General features: G+C 45.9%; 1 protein-coding gene across 7 annotated transcripts in view; it reads right to left on the minus strand.

Moving 5' to 3' along the window:
* The window catches only part of LOC147032189 (choline/ethanolamine transporter flvcr2b-like), a 91,941-nt gene that overhangs the window by 28,606 nt on the left and 40,835 nt on the right, over window positions 1-22,500 (minus strand). For 4 of the 7 annotated variants that reach the window (XM_085869565.1, XM_085869564.1, XM_085869567.1 and 1 more), the window contains exons 3-8: window positions 22,210-22,351; window positions 19,428-19,568; window positions 17,585-17,652; window positions 10,197-10,300; window positions 8,551-8,661; window positions 8,262-8,367 (exon numbers count right to left, since the gene is read on the minus strand). In XM_085869565.1, the coding sequence (XP_085725691.1) occupies window positions 8,262-8,367; window positions 8,551-8,661; window positions 10,197-10,300; window positions 17,585-17,652; window positions 19,428-19,568; window positions 22,210-22,351 (672 nt within the window). Of the gene's footprint in view, window positions 1-4,917; window positions 5,059-7,227; window positions 7,996-8,261; window positions 8,385-8,550; window positions 8,662-10,196; window positions 10,301-17,584; window positions 17,653-19,427; window positions 19,569-22,209; window positions 22,352-22,500 lie in introns of those variants that run through there. The other 3 variants (XR_015055071.1, XM_085869569.1, XM_085869566.1) reach the window with 3 other exon arrangements.

The following is a 22,500-nucleotide window of genomic DNA, read 5'->3' on the forward strand; positions in this document are numbered from 1 at the left end:
CGCCGGATCTTCAACATTTGGCTGTCAAGAGTAGGGTGCGATTGACATCACTCGTCCGAATCCTCAACACTGGGGTCAAGAGTCGGGTGCGAATCCCGCCACCGCTGAATCTATAACAATATATTGTTGCGGTTCTGGGAAACGCATCCCTCCAAAGCAATAGCAACCATCATACAGCGATCCCTAGACAGTTATTCCATTAATATACGTTCAGAAAGTCCCTTCCCTTTTGTCTCGCGGGACAACGCATCGTGTGGATCTCATAGTAAGGTATGATTATATCTCTATCTTCATTCCTACTCTTTTCCTCTTCTTCCTGAAATAAGTCAAAGACACTGCACTCAGACAACCGGTTGTAAAAACTGCAGCCACACCCACAATGCACGCGTCTTCACGAAGGCCAACTATAGAAGCAAACAATAAACAACCTCTACCCACTGAACAAGACGCACGAGGCATGTTCTTTTCAACCGATTTCTGCATTTAATAATTATATCCATCTTCTTCTTCAACTCAACGTGCCATACATTATATCCAAACTTTTCCCTCAATTCCCTAACACCGATCAGAGCTTGCACCTTGCATCCCACCACCTTTGATAACCGCGACGACTATGCTCGATAGCGGGCTAACCACGTGTACAATGGCAGAGTTGCACGCAGCCCGTGATACTTTATCATCGTGCAGAACGAAGCACGAATAACACATCTTTGGTGGGGTCTGCGCACGGGGTTACAATAACATCTTGCCATCGGTCATCGCTCACCACGATGACAACAAATGTCTCCTGCGGATGGCAGACATCCTCCCGCACCTCCGCCTCGATGCAGCTGCAAGCAGGAAAAGGCATGCTGTGCGGCCGGATCCCTCGGGCCGCATGGCACACCATGGAGCAGGCACATAGGCCAGCGCCAACCGTGGGTCGCCGGGACACAGCACGGGGTTTGGTGCAAGGCGATTCATGTCGCATTGCTTGGATCGAAACGACTCTGCAGCTTGGAACCATCTGGCTGGAAGTGAACTGGAGCTGCTTCCGGTCATGGCGGCCAGCATGTGCTGGCCGGGGCCCAACCAGCGCGCCCGATTCGGGTGATGACACCGCAGAGTCATCGTCCCCACCCCGCACCACTGGATCTATAAAAGGACGGACCACGGGGGAGGGTTGTAGTCGTCATTTGAGAGTAGTCATCGTTCCTGGTGTGTCGCTCCTGCTCATCGTTCCTTTCTTCATTCCTGTTGGCTCGGGATCGACAAGCTACCAATTTGCCTGCTGGCTCTGCCTCTCTCTCCACCCATTGTCTTTTGGCTCCACCCAAGTCCCTCCCTTCACACCCGAAGGTCGCGTCTTGTTCTCTGGACCGACGCTCGCTGCACGAAGTGCCTTGAAGCAAGAGACGACGTGCCAGCTGTCAGGGAGGTATCGCCCAGTGGAACATCACCCCAAAACGTATTGGTGGCGCGATCGGACAAACGTGCAAGATATTGAGAGACCGTTAGCCTCATCTCCTCTCCTTTTTCTCTTCATCAACTCCTCTTCAGTGTGTGTGTGCGTGTGTCCTGGCACCTGTCCTCATTTAAGTTGAGATTGTACAATAATTATTTGGGGATAACTCTGCTCTGTGTCTGCTTTGGAAGTTGCTTGTATATCGCCGCACCTCACGCTTCTTTCTATCCCTGCAATGCACACAACAATAAAACTATTCACTGTGCCACATATCTTTCCTTGCCTGACTAAATAAATCCTTTCGAGAAATGTTCAGGTCAGGGTATGGGAGCATGCACCAGAGCAGCACGTCGCTGCGTCCACTTTCCGCTCCAAGGGCCTCTGACTGGCCATCCCCCAGGCAGATACCTGGCCCATCCCCATCTCCTTGAGATGCCGATCAACCTGCTGAAATCCCGAGGGACGTGGTCGGCCCATTGGCCTCCTCCACTCACGAGACTCCCTCGCTGAGATAATCTCGTGAGGAGGATCAGCGTCAGGAAAATGAGCCACATGTCCATACAGTCGCAGCTGATGCTCACAGACTAGGCAGGTAACAAATCTCATTTGAGTCTCTCAGCAACCGCTCGTTGGACACAAAGTCCAACCAGCGATAGCCAAGGATTCTCCGAAGAGACCTGGTACCAAAGGAATCGAGTCTCTGTCTCAGATCCTTGGTCAGAGTCCAAGTCTCTCATCCATAGAGCAAGACTGGAAGCACCAAGGACCTGAAGACTCAGACTTTCGGCCTCCAGCACAGGTACCGGCAACGCCACACCACATTATCCAGTGAATCCATGACTCCCCAGGCCCGACCCAGACATCGACTGACCTCTAACTCACAGCCGGCAAAGATATGAATATCACTGCCAAGGTAAGTGAATCCCTCCACAACCTCAACATCCTCACCACAAGCAGGCACAGACAGGACAGCAGCATCCAAGATGTCATTGAAAGCCTGGATCTTAGTTTTGACCCAAGAAACCCGTAATCCCAGCGGCTCAGACTCCTCATTCAGCACCTCAAGGGCCCCCAAAAGGATATCTAAGGTTTCCGCAAAGATGACTGCATCATCTGCGAAATAAAGGTCAGAGACCTTGACATTCCCAAAAGATGCACCGCAGCTTGATCTCTCTGACATCCTCCCGAGAATCCAGTCCATACAAGTGCTGAAAAGTGTGGGGGCCAGTCCACACGCCTGACGAACGACAGTAACAACTGGAAATAAGTCGGAGATGGGACCACCACATCTCACAGCACTCTTAGTACCAGAGTAGAGTTCAGACATCAGATTGATCAGTTTTGGTGGCACCCCACGAAGACCCAGAATCCTCCAGACGGCATCCCGATTGACTGAGTCAAACGCTTTACAGAGATCAGCAGAGGCTGCAAGCAGCCCCAACCGAAACTCTCGTCTGCATTCGGTGAGGACCCGAAGAGCAAAGATACGGTCAATCGTTGACCTTTTTGGTGTAAAGCCTGATTGCTCTGGACGCTGGTGCTCAAGCAGATGGCGAACCCTATCAAGAATTATCTGAGCAAAGACCTTGCCCGGCACTGAGAGCAGCGTCACCCCTCGGTAGCTGTTGCAGTCCTGGTGATCACCCTTCCCTTTCCAGAGGGACAACAAGGCCCTACTTCCAGTCATTTGGGATGATGCCTGTGTTCCAGGCAGAGCACAGAACTGCATGCAATGACACGAGTGCAGCATTTCCAACAGATTTGAGAAGTTCAGTATGGATGCCAAAGATCCCTGGAGCTTTACCCCATTTCAACCAGTTCACCACAGCCTGTGTTTCCACAAGTGAAGATGGACAACAGTTTATTGGAGGGTCAGCAACAGGCATTGTAACACCCGAGGTCCAACTTGACAGCTGGTGGATCAGCCTGGTACAACCGCTCATAGTAACCGGCCCAGCGGGCCTTCACTTCGGACTCATCTGTCTCGAGCCTCCCACCCTCTGCTCCAACTGCAGTACACGGAGGGATGGGCTTGGATGAACGCAATGTGCGAATTCCTTGACCACAGGTGATGCTCTACCCCCTCACAGATTCCTCACACATAGGCCTCCTTGTCCATCCTTAGCGCACGTACAGTTTTACGCCTCAGCTCTGCCATTGAGCCTGGCCCTGCAACTCTGGTCAATGGTATCCAGTGTCCCTCGAGACAAAATTCTTCTTTGCCCAACGGTAAGTTCCAAGACATCCACCGGGAACATCAAGGACGGTGGTCTTGAAGGCACTCCACAACTCATCAGGACCTCCCAAAGCACCCAGACTCCTCAAATCTTCACTCAGCTTGTTCGTAAACTCCTCAGCTCCCCTTTCATCCTTGAGCTTGCCAACATACAGCCTCAGCAAGGATGGTACCATTCTCCTGGATTTAAGGTGCAGCTTTAGAGTTGCTGCAACAAGTCAATGGTCAGTATTGAGGAACTGAGCACTCCGGGAGACCCTGCAGTTCTGGATCATCCTCCAGCAACCATCAACGAGGACATGGTCAATCTCCTTTGCCACACCGCCAGCGTTGGAATACCAAGTCCAGCGATGAGCTTGTGGGCACTGAAACCATGAACCCACAACCCAAAGTCCATGACTTCTTGCAAAGTCAAGGAACTTAGTGCCATTCTGGTTCATAGTTCCTGACCCATGGGGACCAACACACGTCTCATAACCATCCCTTTCAGTTCCAGTCGCTGCATTGAAATCCCCCAAGACTAGAAGTGTATCTCGTCTGGGGCACTGATCAACCAGAAACTCGGGCGTGGCGTAGAATGCATCCTTCAGTGAGAACACTCGCCTCAGTTGGAGCATAAACAGAGACCAGGGAAATGACACCAAAGGAGTGACGAATCCTTAATCTCATAATACGCTCATTGACCGGTGTTACCTCAATTATCATTGGGGTCAGCTTATTGGACACAGCTCCAGCAACTCCTTGGGAATGGTCACCATCAGAGCGACCAGACCAATAGTCGGTGTAACCACCCACCATAACCTCGCCACAATCCGGTCTCCGAACCTCAGAGAGTGCTGCAATACCAGTGTCCAAACTCTTGAGTTCAGATGATGAGACAGGTGATCATCCTCCCTTAAGGAGAGGACATTCCAGGCACCCACCCGAAGGGACCGCCTCAGGGAGACTGCCGTCTGGTGGACGACACCTCAGCCCCACTCCGACACACTCTCCAACAATCTGACCCGGGAATGTTACCCCATGGTTTCCCTTCTATAATCAAAGATTGGGGGTCCCAAAGGCTTTGCCCCAATCCAGTCATCCGGTGAGCTGCCCTGCAAAGGGAAGCTGCGCAGGAGGTACTCCCACGGAGTGGGTTTTCAGATTTCTTCGCGTTTTTGTGTTTTGTGGAATGAAGGGTTTTATGGTGGCCAGAGTGCAAATCCTGCCACCAACCTCCCAATAAAAAGTAACCCACCTGCAGGAGGACGTCCGCAGACACAGTTGGGCACTAGATATGGATGGCCGTTGGCTCACAAGAAGCTCCTCCGCCCATTGACAGGTTTTGTTTTTAATCCTGTGGGGTGTCCATATCCAAACACCCTCCTCACCAAAAAACCTGGTGGGGGAGACGGTTTAGTCACCGACAACCGACCATGGAACAGGTTAGTGCAGGTTTACATGATACCTGTAGCAAGTCACAGATCTAATCTGGCCTGATCTGACATCCATAGAAATTGAACCCCATAGAAATGTTTGCAGCTCATTTTTGTCTGTTTTCATTGATCCAGCATGGTCCATATCCAAACTTAGTGGGGACTTGACTCCCAACGATCCGTTCCTTTTAGCCGGTATGTCCTTGACAGTGTCGCTTGGCTGCATGCAAAGCACACAGCCATGCAATCTCCAGAGACAAACAATGGCAGTAAAATGGGACATACGGAAGAGCTCAGTGACTTTCAACGTGGCACTGTCTTAGGATGCCACCTTTCCAACAAGTCAATTCATAAAATTTCTGCTCTGCTCGAGCTGCCCCGGTCAACTGTAAGTTCTGTTATTAAGTGGAAACGTCTAGGAGCAACAACAGCTCAGTCACAAAGTGGTTGGCCACACAAGCTCACAGAATGGGACCACCGAGTGCTGAAGCACGTCGCAAGGAAAAATCGTCTGTCAGTCATCGGTTGCAACACGCACTACCGAGTTCCAAACTGACTCTGGAAGCAACGTCAGCACAAACACTGTGTGTCGAGAGCTTCATGAAATGGGTTTCCATGGCCAAGCAGCTGCACACAAGCCTAAGATCACCTGCGCAATGCCAAGCGTCGGCTGGAGTGGTGTACATCTCACCGCCATGGACTCTGGAGCAGTGGAAACGCGTTCTCTGGAGTGATGTACATCTCACCGCCATGGACTCTGGAGCAGTGGAAACGCGTTCTCTGGAGTGATGAATCACGTTTCACCATCTGGCAGTCTGACGGATGAATCTGGGTTTGGCGAATGCCAGAACGCTACCTACCCGAATGCATAGTACCAACTCTAAAGTTTTGTGGAGGATGAGGCATGGTTCTGGCTAAGCCCCTTACTTCTGGTGAAGGGAAATCTTAAAGCTACAGCATACAATGTCATTCTAGAATCTAAACGATTCAGTGCTTCCAACTTTGTGGCAACAGTTTGGGGAAGGCCCTCTCCTGTTTCAACATGACAATGCCCCCATGCACAAAGCAAGGTCCACACAGAAATGGTTTGTCAAGATCGGTGTGTTAATCCCTGACCTCAACTTGACTGGCCTGCACAGAGCCCTGACCTCAACTCCATCGAACACCTTTGGGATGAATTGGAATGCCGACTGCAAGCCAGACCTAATCGCCCAACATCAGTGCCTGACCTCACTCATGTTCTTGTGGCTGAATGGAAGCAAATTCCTGCAGCAATATTCCAAGTGCAAAGCCTTCCCAGAAGAGTGGAAGATGTTATAGCAGCAAAGAGGGGATAAACTCCCTATTAATGCCCATGATTTTGGAATGATATGTTGGACAAGCAGGTGTCCACATAGTTTTGGCCATGTGATGTGCATATATACTGTGTGTATGTGTATGTGCATATATACTGTGTGCATGTGTATGTGCATATATACTGTGTGCATGTGTATGTGCATATATACTGTGTGCGTGTGTGTGTGCATATATACTGTGTGCGTGTGTGTGTGCATATATACTGTGTGCGTGTGCGTGTGCGTGTGCATATATACTGTGTGTATGTGTATGTGCATATATACTGTGTGCGTGTGCGTGTGTATGTGCATATATACTGTGTGCGTGTGTATGTGCATATATACTGTGTGCGTGTGTATGTGCATATATACTGTGTGCGTGTGCATGTGCGTGTGCGTGTGCATATATACTGTGTGTGTATGTGCATATATACTGTGTGTGTATGTGCATATATACTGTGTGCGTGTGCGTGTGCGTGCATATATACTGTGTGTGTATGTGCATATATACTGTGTGTGCATGTGCATATATACTGTGTGTGCATGTGCATATATACTGTGTGTGCATGTGCATATATACTGTGTGTGCATGTGCATATATACTGTGTGTGCATGTGCATATATACTGTGTGTGCATGTGCATATATACTGTGTGTGCATGTGCATATATACTGTGTGTGCATGTGCATATATACTGTGTGTGCATGTGCATATATATACTGTGTGTGCGTGCGTGTGCGCGTGTGCGTGCGCGCGCGTTTGTGTGCGCGTGTGCGCGCGTGTGCGCGCGTGTGCGCGCGTGTGCGCGCGTGTGTGTGTAAAAGGGGGGTTCGGTTCCTCGGTTTCGTGAAAATGGAGGAAAATCAACGACAGCCAGAAGAACATCACAACTGAAATGAACACACAAATACATATAATGTACGTTAACATCGAAATAAAAATGTAAAACTAGAAAGCATCTCAAAATGCAAAACCCATTCACATCTGATTTGTACCCAAACAAAGCTTGACAAAAACGAAGGTTAAAAATAAAAATAAAAAAGGTACATTTTATTCATTTGTGTTCTCCATAATCTCATAATAAAGGGTTGTTGAAGATTTGATGACAAAATCTCAATTGGTAAAAATGTTACAGCCAAGACACACAAAATGAATCCCAATGGTAAATAAGGATTTTGATCAAAACATTTATGGCTGGTAAACCACTTCACTGATGACCTCATTCTTTCAATCCTTTATTCCCCATTGGAAACAGAATGAGATGTGCCAAGTTTCAAATTTTTCTGATCAGCGGTTTCAAAGATAAGTTTTAATTAATTATTTTGTATTTAATCCAAGATGTCTGCTATCACCACATGACCTATGATGTCACAATTATCACTGAAATGTTCTCTGTTGGGGGTGGGAGGGGTCAAACATACTCTTATTGCACTCTGCCATAAATAGAAAATAAGACTTAGCTCGGGATGATGCCGTTAGAGTGGGGAGAGTGGGAAGGGTGAGCAGGGGGGAGGAGAGCGGGATTCAGCGATTGGAAGAGCAGCATTAGCTTTACGACGAAGTCGCCTGCAGCATTACCACATAAAAGAGAAGGGCAAGATGATCCAAAATCCCTCAAGTAAGCAACGCGAGTGCAAGCATAAATTTCTCCTTTACTCATACACGAGCACAAGCAAAAACAAAAACAAACTCGATGTATGGTAGAGGTGCATCAATGGGCTCCCAGTTGGAAATGTGGATAAAAAAAATTATGTTTTACTCATGAATAAAACCTTTTGCTGAAATACAGTTTCTCTAATATTATTCAAATGAGTGATTGCAATAGAACAAACCTGTGCCGAAGCATTTAGCAGCCCTGATGAAGTCCCTTCAGACTCTGGATATGTCAATTCCACAGCATATTCAAATCCCACTGGAAGGTATCCGGTCATGGTAAAACTGCAACACGCAATCCACTATGATTGAAAATAAAAAATAAAAATAAAAACTTGCAACTGCAAGATCAAAAAAAAGTTAAGAAAAATGATTAAAAAAAAAATACATAGTTTCATGAGCAAAATAAAAACTGGGAAAAAAATAAACTGACAAAATTAATTTAATCATATAATGTGATTATCTCACCCGAGCACACCACCAGTGACGAAAACAACCCAGATATGACCAAGGCTCAGGGTGAATGTAAACACAACCATGCTCACAAACGTGAGGAAATAAACCAACACTGTGGTATATCTGCAAAAAAAATATATGTATAAAAAACAGTAGGTTAGGTTGTGACAATCCAATTGGACTTTTAAAAACCCTATACCCGAGGGGAGTGGGGGTCAAAAAAATGATAAATTACACCAGTGTCCATAAGGTCACCTACTGCTGAGAAATATGTACGAGGTAGCGATAAACTACTGGAGACAAACGTGTGCAGAGGTTTAGTGGAGCCTATCTATTTCTTCAAACGTTTTCTATTTTTTTATGGACAGAAGAGAAAAAAAAAAAGTGGTGCAAGAAAAAAGTACTCAATGTCATCCTTCCCTCTTGGCCTTTAAGATGGCTCTTCACCACCACCACCACCACCACCTGAGGTAATCCCCCATCCACTACTGTTCTTTTCTACCCTCATTAACCCTCCTGATGCACTCCTCCTTTTCCCAAGTTATTGCTTCCCCCACCCCACACTCACCCTCTTTCTTTGCATTTGTTTCATCCCCAGTTTCTCCCTTCCTCTTCTTGCCCTGCTTGAGCTGGTATTCAGCTTGTTCACACCATGTCCTCCTCCAAATGTCCCTCGACACTGCTGTTGACGTTTCTCCACTCCACAGCATTCTCTGTTCTAGCTCTTCCACGAGCCTAGATTTTCTGTATAAAAATAAAAGCAGTCTGTCATCATGTGTGAGGCAGACATTTGTGGCAGCCTCAAGCCACGAATGGAAGTGGAAAAAGGTTGCCGCCAGTTAAACCTGTCACTTGATTTCAGGCCCGGCTTTCACTTTGGCAAGTCCCAGAAACTTCGCCTCTGCTATGCGAGTGAGGGATAACTCAGATATATATATATATATATATATATATATATATATATATATATATATATATATATATATATATATATATATACACATATACATATATACACACATATACATATATATATATATATATATACACATATATATATATATATATATATATATATATATATATATATATATATATATATATATATATATATATATATATATATATATATATATATATATATATACACATATACACATATACATATATACACACATATATATATATATATATCACACACACATGCATGCGTGCATAGGTGGGTGAAACTTCCAAAGCAAATAGCTGATGGCTCGATTTCTTGACCTGGTCTTTTAAGGGAATTTTATCTTGCATATAAATAATTAATTATTTCCTCAGGAACATCATGCACTTTGCTTCTGCTGCCTTTTTGATGAATGAACAATCTGGTTAATTTAGAGTCCATGGAAGATGAAAATTATTTGACAAATGGCAAGGGATTCACCCAGCAGGTAGAGCCTGCAGCAACCGCTCGACGTGGGTCTGTTGAGAGCCTGAAGCTGGCCATGTTTGGGCTGCAACAGGCATGGACGAGACAGCAATCAGGAGTGAGCAAGAGGTTCTGTTGGGACTATTGCTGTTAATGTAACACCACACATCTCTCAATATACCCACTAGGCTTTTAAAAGCAAAAACGTCTGAGTAAAACCTATCAACAACAACAAAAAGTGACGCACTTGTATGCTTTTGTTCGATCCAGCCAAAAACCGCAGAGCACAGACCCCACCATCCCAGACAGGATAATCGTTAGGCCGATTCTTCCAGCATTCAACTCCTGACCCTATTTAAGGACACAAATTAAAACATTAAGCTTCGCGATCACAAATTAGCTGTTTTCTTTCATCAACTGAGAAAAGTATAGCATCCAGCATTTCATTCATGACAATGGATGTCATAGAAGTTGGGGAAGCATTTGTCTTTAAAATTAACATCGGTACACATAAAGTGAAAACTTAAAAATGTGTATGCAGTCTTTTCAAAGCAAACCTGGTTCAGAGTTATCATACATTTTTCCAATATCTCACCCAGTTGTTCACACAAATGTTATTTAAAGCAACATAAAGCCCAATGAAAATTTCAGAGGGATATTCACAATACAATTTTGCCGCCAACCACCAGAGTTAGCTACTGTTGAGGATATTGTTTAGACTTGAAAAGATAAAATGGAGAATAAATTAAAATAGTTATTTCATAACATAAGTTATGCATAAGCATAAGTGGTGTTAGCATAACACATGTTAGCATAAGTGGTGTAATTCCAATAATAAAACAACTTGAGCACCCCACCTCCAGTGGAGTTCGTACGGGTCATGGAATTTAGCAAAAGGCTTCTCCAGGCTTGGGAAGTCATAGAAATTGAGCGAGTGTGGTTTCTGATATTCTCATGATTAAAAAAATAATAATAAAATAAAGTGTACGAACGAGTTTCGTTCGTAGGTCTTTTATTCCGTACTCGGAATGCAATTTACCATTGACACATCGTGAATCTGCATCTCAGGAAAGCTCAATCAATGCTCCCACAGAACGACACCAACCATTTCCAATGCAGTATAATGATCTGTCACTGCTAAAGTACCCTCTATTTTGGGAATGATATTTTTCGTTCAGTGTAAAAAATGAGAATATTATTTGTTAAACGTTACTTCAACATGTACATATCATTACGTTTTTTCAGTTTTCAGAAGGGCTCTCATCCACATTGATTGACTGACAATTTCAATCAGAAGCCAAGCTTTAAGGAAGTTGGTTATGCTTGAGCGATTTTACTTTGTTCCATCTCACTGTCAAACATGGCCCTTCGATTGTCATCTATGGCCAGGTTTTGATCTCTGGCCTGCTTTGTTCTTTACAGGCCTTCTATGTCCAGCCGACCACATTACCATGTTAACAATGACCTAATCTGTGATTCAACTGAAGCAGGGTAGGATTAAACTTTAAATCCTTGATGATTTGCATAGCCTAGCTGACACGTTTTGAGGTGGGGGAGGAGTGAGCAAAATATGCCTGTGTGGGGTCATGGAAAAGTCATGGAATTTCAGATCCCCAAAATATTACAACCCCTGCCCAGTGTCTGTGTCTGTGTATGTCTAAGCCCCACCTTTCCCCTAATCCCTGCATTCTTAAATCTCCCCTGTAGTCTGTCCTTTCATGGCACTTCCACTTTCTGTGCCAACGAGCGATTCCTATGGCATTATCACAGGGTCAGCCGTGCTCTTCCCTGACCCCTTTTTGCTTGAAAACCTGTGTGGTCTTCGGAAGTGGAATCCAAAGCACTTGGCTTATTAACCCATGAAAGACACAAATCGGATCCACGCTTATGCACCTCAAATGCGGATCGATAGCAGGCTTTGCTTGCCCATTTTGTTGGCAATTCCACTGCAGTCAAAGACACCAATGCGTGCCAAAATTCAACGGAGATCTTCATGTCCCCTACCCACCAGGTGTCATGTCGATCATTGAAGACCGCATTACCATAACAATATCAATTTGCTGGTCTCAAAACACCAATCAGATAGATATTGAATGCTCAAAAACATAATAGAAAACTAATCTGTGAAGATTAGCATCAGTTTCTGTGAATGCACAAGAAAAACACTGGATTTTATCAACAGAGGTTACAAGAGTGTTTACCACCAAGGAAAAACTGCAGCTGATGTTAGCCCTTGTCAGCAATTTGCACTGGCCAACCAAGGTTGGATGCTGAAAACATCAACTGCACCTTGTTTTCCCACAGCTGTAAACATGTTATTGTAAGCATCCAGTTAAAATCCATTGCAATGCATAAAATGAAGATGACGAGATCAAATGCTAGAGTTACCATTGACTGCCCCACAAATATAATCATCAATGGCCTTGATTTTCATTTCATGCAAAGATTCAGAATTTTTATTTTGCAACATTCCTTCAAGTTGATTCAACTTTATATAGTGACCAATTTAAATACATCCTTTCAGACATGTTGATCCCAATAGCTGCCATCAACACTTGCCAACTTAGAACTAACTATGCTTGGTGACTTCATAGAACCAAACTTGTTTTTTTTCTTTTTCTTCTTTTAAACTTCATTTCAATTATTAATTTCATAATTGAAGCATTTCCCAGTGATTCATGACTTAAAAATTAGTGTTAAAATGCCATATTGATCTTTTAAAGAGCAAAGTATTGATCCTTCCACAAGCATATACACAAATAAAACATCTCCAAATTTATCTGAGAACTTTGACTCTGTGGTCCAAAGATATCCTCCCCTGCCCCAACAACCCTCAAAGCATTACATTTGTGGCCAAAAAAAGGAAGACTACTCACTCTGGCACAATAGTGTCTTGCATTCAAAAAGTAAATCATACGATCATAGCGACGTTGGTGTTATCCAGCAAACCATTAATGATTGCAGCTGTAGAATTTCTCCCTTCAAGACGTACACTATGATACATAAGAACCTGCATACATTACACAACTTTACCAATGTTCTAACCTTCCACTTGCTCCACAAACTCTAACCCTTAACCCATTGGCCAACAGCATGTGCAGCTTTAACCCATTAGCCAAAGCCATAAGCACACAGTGGTGAAATGAATCGTGCCATCTATCTAATTCCAGCAATCTCTGTGTGTGTCTGTCTGTCTGTCTGTGACCGCCGTTTCTCGACGACCGCCAGTCCAATCTGATTGAAACTTGCCATGAATATTGCCGGGGCCCCGCAGATGTGCCTTTTCGAGGTTTGATATCAATCGGACAAGAGGTTCCCAAGTTACGGCCATTTTACTGCCTTTTCAGTGTTGAAAAGGTGTATATATATATATATATATATGGCAGCTGAAGGTGTCATTCCACCTTCTCACCTCATCATGCCAATTTTTTCCCAAATTATTAATAACCGGATGACCACCGATCCAATCAGATTGAAACTTGCCAGGAATATTGCCGGGGGCCCGCGGATGTGCCTTTGAGGTTTGATTTCAATCGGATGAGCGGTTCCCAAGTTACGGCCATGTATGGGGGGGCGGACGACAGAGGAGGGGGGGCGGACGACAGAGGAGGGGGGACGACAGAGGAGGGGGGACGACAGAGGAGGGGGACGACAGAGGAGGGGGGACGACAGAGGAGGGGGACGACAGAGGAGGGGGGACGACAGAGGAGGGGGGGACGACAGAGGAGGGGGGGACGACAGAGGAGGGGGGGACGACAGAGGAGGGGGGACGACAGAGGAGGGGGGACGACAGAGGAGGGGGGACGACAGAGGAGGGGGGACGACAGAGGAGGGGGGACGACAGAGGAGGGGGGGACGACAGAGGAGGGGGGACGACAGAGGAGGGGGACGACAGAGGAGGGGGACGACAGAGGAGGGGGGACGACAGAGGAGGGGGGGACGACAGAGGAGGGGGGACGACAGAGGAGGGGGGACGACAGAGGAGGGGGGGACGACAGAGGAGGGGGGACGACAGAGGAGGGGGGGACGACAGAGGAGGGGGGACGACAGAGGAGGGGGGGACGACAGAGGAGGGGGGGACGACAGAGGAGGGGGGACGACAGAGGAGGGGGGCGACAGAGGAGGGGGCGACAGAGGAGGGGGGCGACAGAGGAGGGGGGCGACAGAGGAGGGGGCGACAGAGGAGGGGGGCGACAGAGGAGGGGGCGACAGAGGAGGGGGCGACAGAGGAGGGGGGCGACAGAGGAGGGGGCGACAGAGGAGGGGGGGCGACAGAGGAGGGGGCGACAGAGGAGGGGCGACAGAGGAGGGGGGGCGACAGAGGAGGGGGGCGACAGAGGAGGGGGGCGACAGAGGAGGGGGGCGACAGAGGAGGGGGGCGACAGAGGAGGGGGGGCGACAGAGGAGGGGGGCGACAGAGGAGGGGGGGCGACAGAGGAGGGGGGCGACAGAGGAGGGGGCGACAGAGGAGGGGGGCGACAGAGGAGGGGCGACAGAGGAGGGGGGACGACAGAGGAGGGGGGACCACAGAGGAGGGGGACGACAGAGGAGGGGGACGACAGAGGAGGGGGGACGACAGAGGAGGGGGGACGACAGAGGAGGGGGGACGACAGAGGAGGGGGACGACAGAGGAGGGGGGACGACAGAGGAGGGGGGACGACAGAGGAGGGGGACGACAGAGGAGGGGGGACGACAGAGGAGGAGGGGGACGACAGAGGAGGGGGGGACGACAGAGGAGGGGGGACGACAGAGGAGGGGGGACGACAGAGGAGGGGGGACGACAGAGGAGGGGGGGACGACAGAGGAGGGGGGACGACAGAGGAGGGGGACGACAGAGGAGGGGGGGACGACAGAGGAGGGGGGGACGACAGAGGAGGGGGGGACGACAGAGGAGGGGGGACGACAGAGGAGGGGGGGACGACAGAGGAGGGGGGACGACAGAGGAGGGGGGACGACAGAGGAGGGGGGACGACAGAGGAGGGGGGACGACAGAGGAGGGGGGACGACAGAGGAGGGGGACGACAGAGGAGGGGGGGACGACAGAGGAGGGGGGGACGACAGAGGAGGGGGGACGACAGAGGAGGGGGGACGACAGAGGAGGGGGGACGACAGAGGAGGGGGACGACAGAGGAGGGGGGACGACAGAGGAGGGGGGGACGACAGAGGAGGGGGACGACAGAGGAGGGGGGACGACAGAGGAGGGGGGACGACAGAGGAGGGGGGACGACAGGGGGTGAGAGGGGTGGCAAGAGAGGGGAGAGAGGAGGGGGAGAGAAGGGTGAGAGAGCGGGTGAGAGCGGGCAAGAGAGGGGAGGGAGAGAGGAGGGGGGACAGAGAAGGGGGGAGAGGCGGGGTGAGAGGGGGGCAAGAGAAGGGAAATGAGGAGGGAGAGAGAAGGGCGAGAGAGGGGGGGTGAGAGGGGGGTGTCAATTCTTCTTCTTCGTTTGATATGACGTCACAATTGATGCTGGGGACCTGATACTGCAGGCACAAAGCTGTACATACTGGCACGCACCTACGGGCCCGCACTCGTATTATTAAATTACATAATATGTTGTGGGAATTATCTTTAGGGGTTAAGAAAACCATGTCGTCAAACAAGAGTTGTTTCTTCGCATTTGTTTCGATAAGCATGAGGTACTATTTGTCCAATAGATATGCGTTGCGTATGTACAGAGAGATGTTTGTTTTGTGAACCCTACTGTTTTGTCCTCCCCGTTTCAAACCTCAAGCTGTACATTAATATTCTTTTCCTCTGTTTACATGTCTTTACAAAGCACACGAGAGTTTTGCAGATCAAGCCATAATATGCAGGTGCTGTGAATCCACAGTGAAATAGTCAGCCATTTGCCTCACCACAAGGGTTAATGTATGGCTCAAATCTGCATTGGGGAAGTCTGTTTGGCGGGGGCTCGCGTGGCCCAGCACGGGACTTGTTTATCGATCTTGCAGGCGGTTCCGATAATGGATGCTTGGAAAGAGGGAGCGATTTTGAGGTCTGTTGGCAATGCAGCTGACAGGCGATTGACCGTTACAGTTGCACTGGAAGAGAAGTAAAATCCAAGAAAGACAGCCATTTGAAAGAAGGGGAACACCTGAATCTACCGGAGTTGTGAACATTTAATCCCCAGAGTAAAGAGCACTTTGAGGAAATCACAATTATAAAGTTGGAGGAATTTTTTTACAGCAGGTTGCACCAGAGAACTGCCGATAACTCTGCATCCGAACTCCTGCACAGCTTGCTTCCAGGTTTGAAATGAACCTGTCGGTGTTATTTGTATTCCCTGCATTGTGTTTTTGTTGAGTGAGTGAACGGGCCACAAGATAACCGTTAAGAAATCTGCGCTGCTTGGGGGAATATTGTTTGTTCTTTATTGACAATTTGATGTTTTTTTTTAGTAACAATCCATGAACTGTTACTCAAGCCTGGCCTCCCTTCTTGCTGCGCAAGTGGTTGAGTTCACAATCAGCAACCTTCGGTGCAAAATTGAGCAAAAGTGACAAGCATTTAGTAAAGTTATGTAAGGTAAGTCATAACCAACCACTCGGTTAAAATCTGACTGACGCAACGTGCGAGCACATAACCCTCTGTTGGCCTCATGCCCTTTGACGAGGTATTGGGACATTTAACCCAGCTGGCGGCTGTGGCCAGTTGACAGCCCACATGATTGTCATTCCCAGACCAGTTGCATGGCGATAACAATATTGTGCAGGATGACCACCAAAAATAAAATTTAAAAACCTTACTGACCTTACCTAAAAAGCAACTCCCTCCATACTAATGATATCCTACATTTTTCAGGTGCACAAAATGGAGTTCACCTATACTTAGAAGATTTAGAGCGAGTCAAGAGAGCCCATTTTTTTCAACATGCCACGGCCAGTGAAAGAAATTGTTTTCAGTCAAAATCTACCCGAGAACAAAATCCTTCACGAAGACTCACAGAGTTGTGTTCGATGCTTAAGAGTGTTCACCAAGGCAGACCACAGTGCAAAACTGACAAAAATCAGTTAAATGACTGCTGTCAAATTTGTCAGAAAAACAAAATTTTGCCGAAGAATCTATGGGTGCCTGCAGCATAAAGCACGACATCTGGAGCATTTGCTCTCACCTAAATTATATCAATGACATTAAAGATATCCATCTGAAATTCCCCATAATAATCATACATCATGTGAAGCAAATGTGTGCCGGAGAACGTGTCACTTAAAAATAAAAATGAAGGTGGTTCACCAAATTGTACAGGCACCGTTTTTTGTGGTCGCATGTTACCTGTCATGTGGGACGGCAAATACAGAACTAGCCAACTTTGTCCACACATGTTTCACACAAATTGGGTGTGGGGGGGGGGGGTTGAATTGTATTCATGATCGAAGGTCATGGAAGAGCTTGAGCAGAATGGAAGGGAACAAAAAGGGAAAGGGGAAAATACCAATGGGAGAGTAGAAGTGAGTGAAAGAGATCAAGAGGAAGGAGAGGATGACATTGGGATGAAAGAGCTGCACAGAATATGAATACAAGACTTCCATCATTAAGAGGAAGGAGAAAGCAGGGCTGAAACGAAAAGGAACAAACCAACCAACAACGAACAAACAAAAAGTGTGAAATGGGAAATTTCCGGAAATAAAGCTTACTGGATAATCAGCAATGATCATGGAGTTGAGTAGAGTTGATACAGAGTAAAAACATCCTGTATTAATACCTAGGAAAAAAAAAAAAAGTGAAAGCAAAGCAAACCACATGTTAAAAATATACATCACTTCCTATTTCAAAAACAAGCAACCACCAAAAATAAATTTTTTACACAGAATGGATGTTCTAAAACTCAGTCTCAATCCCTGGCAACTCTCTTCTGTGCTTTGACAGAACCAGCTTTTCTCATGGTGGCAGTGCTTTCCCTACATGTTCCTTCATAACCTGCTTGCCGCAGCCTTTGTCCAACCAGGATCACTGAGCATTTCTGGTTTCTTGCCTTGCTCAGCAACAGACCAATTTGTGTGTGGTCAACCATCCCTCAACAAACTGAGACTTCATCTCAAAGGAGCATTTCTCAAAAGTGGACTCAAGACACTTCAATTACCACCATGCCAGTTGGCTGGGTGTGTCCTCAAACTACAGTCCATGATGCAGCATCCAAGGCCTTTTGCAAAACTAGCCTTTGGCTGCTGCCATTCCTATCGTTTTTCCAAATGGCAGTTATGCTTCCTTTCAAACCTGTCCTGTTTCTCTGATGTCTTTGTGATAGTGTCTGCAACCTTGAAGGTCTTCATATGTCTGCAATCATGCTGACTGTGTGGCACATCATATTATTAATCTGGTCTGAAATGCACTATGTCCCTCATTTGATCTGTTCAAGTTCACAGTCCCATGAATAGGTTCCACATTAGATTTTTTATGCCTTTACGAATCTCTTCACACCTCAAACCGTCTTATTCAACTACCCAAGTGGTGTTTGAGTGATCTCATTTGTAGAGTGGTCAAACGATTTCCAAAACCAGGTTGATCTCCACCTGGAAGGTTCTTAAAGCACATTACATAAAGGTGAGAAGCAATAGGTCCAGCACACAGCCAGCAGAGTGTATCCATTCGACTTCTACTCTCCAGGACTTTCAGTTGTTCACCTACCTTCATGTTGAAAAATCTATCACACAAACACTGATGTCTGGCTTGTTCCAACCCACTTCTTGTTTTTCTTCTCTTTTTTTTCCAATGTCAATAGGGGCAGGAGAGGGCATTTTGAAGGGATTTCTTGAGCTTTCCCAAGGTGAAAGTTTGGAATATGATGACCAAACGTGCATCCTGAATAAAAACTAAAATCACTCCTGCCTCGTTCTCCCACAGCCTCCCGATCAACCACTCTTCCAAACCTGCGTACAGTACTGAATGAGCAAATTTAAATCTGTCGGGAGCGGGGGGGGGGAGAATTCCATTCTACCCAAACAAAGTTCTCACAGCAAGGTGGCCAGCACGTTACATGGTGAAGACTTGTACTCGTGAGTGCACTTTTGGGAACAAGACTATTACAAGGATTGTGCAAAGAATTAAGGTGAGACCAGGAACTGCAAGTCGATGCAATGTTTTTTTTTTCAATCTGAACAATTATAAAACAGAAGTTTGATGTTAAGGCAAAAAATTATATTTTTACTGCAAGCCATAAAATGACAATTCTGATCCATTTCAAGATCAATCCACCTGTTCAAATCAAAAACTTTGCAGATACTTATTTGCAAAGTTGTCTGCATGATAATGAAATTATTTTACCAAAACACATTCACCAAGTTTGATCACAGTTGTAACGAAACTCCTGCAAATAAAAATTTACAATGCTAATTCCGTACCTTCTATTGTTACAACAATGAAAAGGGGAAAAAAATAGATTAAAAAATTAATGAATAAAAAAATAACGCCCCCCCCCCCCCACCAAGATGACAAAGCAAATAATGCACCCTGCTTGCCTCTCAATTCAACCCAACTTACCATACGTTATAAGTAACAACACAAATGCTTTGTTGTTGAATAGCCTCAGGATAGACTTCTTGTAGGAATAATCTTTGTGGGTGTTAGATCGTATGGCTGCTTGGGCATGGCTTGGAGGAATCGGGGGTTGTTCCTTGAAGACTACAGGAGGAGAGTGGGGAGGTGGAAGGGTGAGAAAATTGATAAAATAAAAGAAAATAAATGAAATCATGTGACATTTTGACAAGACCCTTGAAACAAATCAAAACCCACAGAAATAACTGGACAGGGCTACTTTAGACACCCAATAGGTTTTTATAATATTATCTTCTTTTTATTTTTTTTTTTTTTTTTACACGAGCAAATAAAACCTGTCGCATCGCTGATGGGAATATTGAGATGGGGAGGATGGGGGGGGGAGAGTGATGGGGGAGAGTGATAGGGGTGGGAGTGGGTGGGGAGGGGAGAGAGATAGGGGTGGGGTGTGTGGGGAGGGCGTGAGGGGAGGGCGTGAGGGATAGGGGCGGTGGGGAGGGCGTGAGGGATAGGGGCGGGCGGGGAGAGGCAGCGCGAGCGGAGGGAAGGGAAGCAGTAGGCATCGCAAAGGTACCAGTGCATTACCAGGGGAACAAAACAGCATTGCAGGGCATTACTGGGGCAATAAAACACACCCAAAAAGCAATGTTTTCTTTTTCACCGCCATGTTCTATGTAAAACTGGGTGCAAGTATTTAAAAATTAAACCCCATGCTATCTACGTGGCAAAGGCCTGCCGGAATGCATGCATGCCCCAACCCATATGCATTCCTCCAACCTGCTCGCATACAGGCAAGCACACACAAACCCCACCACATCAGACCATGTGTGCTGTCTCCAAACCTCTTCATTTTCAGTCACTGCTGACCATCAATACATTGCAGAAATTATTAGTGTATTTATTATAAAATTTTGTCATGGAAGCAGATCTCATAAAACGAGGAAAAAGCAAACTGCGTACGTAATTGCCGGAAAAAATTAATAAGTGGAAACACCCCCTGTCGACTATAGTCATGGATTATAAAAGGAAGTTAGAGAGCCCGGTGTTTCTCCAAATGAAGCTCCACTTTCTCCACATTCATCTTTTTTTCACAAAATATAATCGTCCACACAGTTGAAAAAAAACAAAAATTAAGCTTTATGCTTTACTTAAATAAATACACTTTGTGATCGTAAAAATAGTTATATATATATATATATATATATATATATATATATATATATATATATATATATATATATATATATATATATATATATATTGTTATTTTTTAGATTTCACTCCACATTGACAGTTATTTAATCCATCAGATCCCATTTTCAAATGATATATTTCGATTATATACTATAATTCGTCCATGAGAGTAGATCGTGTTTCCAAAGGCAGGCATAATTGTTATGGCCGAACAAAATGGCGATTTAAGGCCCCAGTAGCTCGCTGACAAAGGACTGAGCAAGGATGATGCCTTGATAAAGGAAATTTAAATAAGGCCGTTAATCATCTTTCAAAGGGGTGTTTTAATTAACCCAAACACCCAATTTTCACTCTTGTACATCCTTTGAGTTCCCTTAGTATAAATGAAGTTTCAGGCTGTTAGATTTCATGGTTGTGGAGTTATGTAGCGCACGCGCGCACACACACACACACACACACACACACACACACACACACACACACACACACACACACACACACACACACACACACACACACACACACACACACAGTGTGCTGCCGCTCGCCACAGGGCGAATCCCCCTTTATGTGGCTAATATTTTAAACCACCCATTAGCCACTATGGCTAATTCACGTTTTAGTGTTTTTTTTTTTTTTTACCAGTTTGACGAATTTTGGGTGATTTTAGCACAGAATTCAACCTTCGTCGAGACGGCTGCCATTTTGTATGTTTTGTTTACGGGAATCACGCGTGATTTTGTACAAGCTTATATATACTAACTTTAGTAGTTTTAAAATAGTTTCTAGTAAAAAATAAAGAAATAAATTAATTAATTAATTAATTAAAAAACAAAATCGACCGAAATTACGCACGATTCCCATGATTCTCGTCTCAATTTTTTGTTTTTTGTGGAATGATTCGGCGCTACATGCTTCGTTGGGTCAGTGGTTGCCAGGTGAGTTTTGACACAATCAGTAGTAGTACCTGCAGTAGGACGAGTTTGATGGGTGACTGGTAGGTTGGACGAGTGAAGTTGATGGGTGAGATTGGTTGTATGAGTGAAGTTGTTGGGTGAGATTGGTTGGATGAGTGAGTTTGACTGGCATGAGGTTGGTCCAATCCTGGTCCACAACCACCCCCATCCCCCACGACCACCTACTAAAGGTGCAACGACCATACCCCCCCCCCTTATGCGCACACACACTATCACCATCCCTCACAATCACCACCTCCCCTGATGGTCGTTCATTCAACCAATCTCACACCTCAAACTCACTCATCCAACCAATCTGAACAATCCAACCAACCTCACCCATCCGCCATAAAATTAACTTATTTCATATTGCTAACAAGAAAAAAAAAAAAAAAAAAAAAAAAAAAACAATAAAATATGCAGCTATTTCCTTTCTCCTGTGGCTAATAATTCTAAACCTGGATTAGCCACAGTGGCTAATTCCTTATGAAAGCCAGAGCGTGCGCGTGCACACACACACACACACACACACACACACACACACACACACACACACACACACACACACACACACACACACACACACACACACAGCAAGAAAATTAAATATTTCATACCTAAAAACACCAACAACAGCAGCAGAGATGTTAATCCAGCGACACCAAAGAACATCATCCTGATGTGATCAGTCAAAGAATTCAAATCTTCCACATTGGGCACGAGGATGGGTGGCAGCAGAAAGCCCAAAGCCACACCGAGCTGCCTCACAAAATGACAAAATGGCACAACTCAAAAGCCAGAATTGCTGTTGCAGCTATCATTTTCATAAAATGAAGAGAGAAGCTTATGCAAGAGGTAAACGTCAACATCCTAGTAATGAGACAAAGGGACATATATCCACATTAGTG

Source organism: Eptatretus burgeri, chromosome 2 (assembly GCF_056783735.1).
Source record: "Eptatretus burgeri isolate ZD-2024b chromosome 2, Ebu_testis_v1, whole genome shotgun sequence".
Lineage (NCBI taxonomy): Eukaryota > Metazoa > Chordata > Myxini > Myxiniformes > Myxinidae > Eptatretus > Eptatretus burgeri.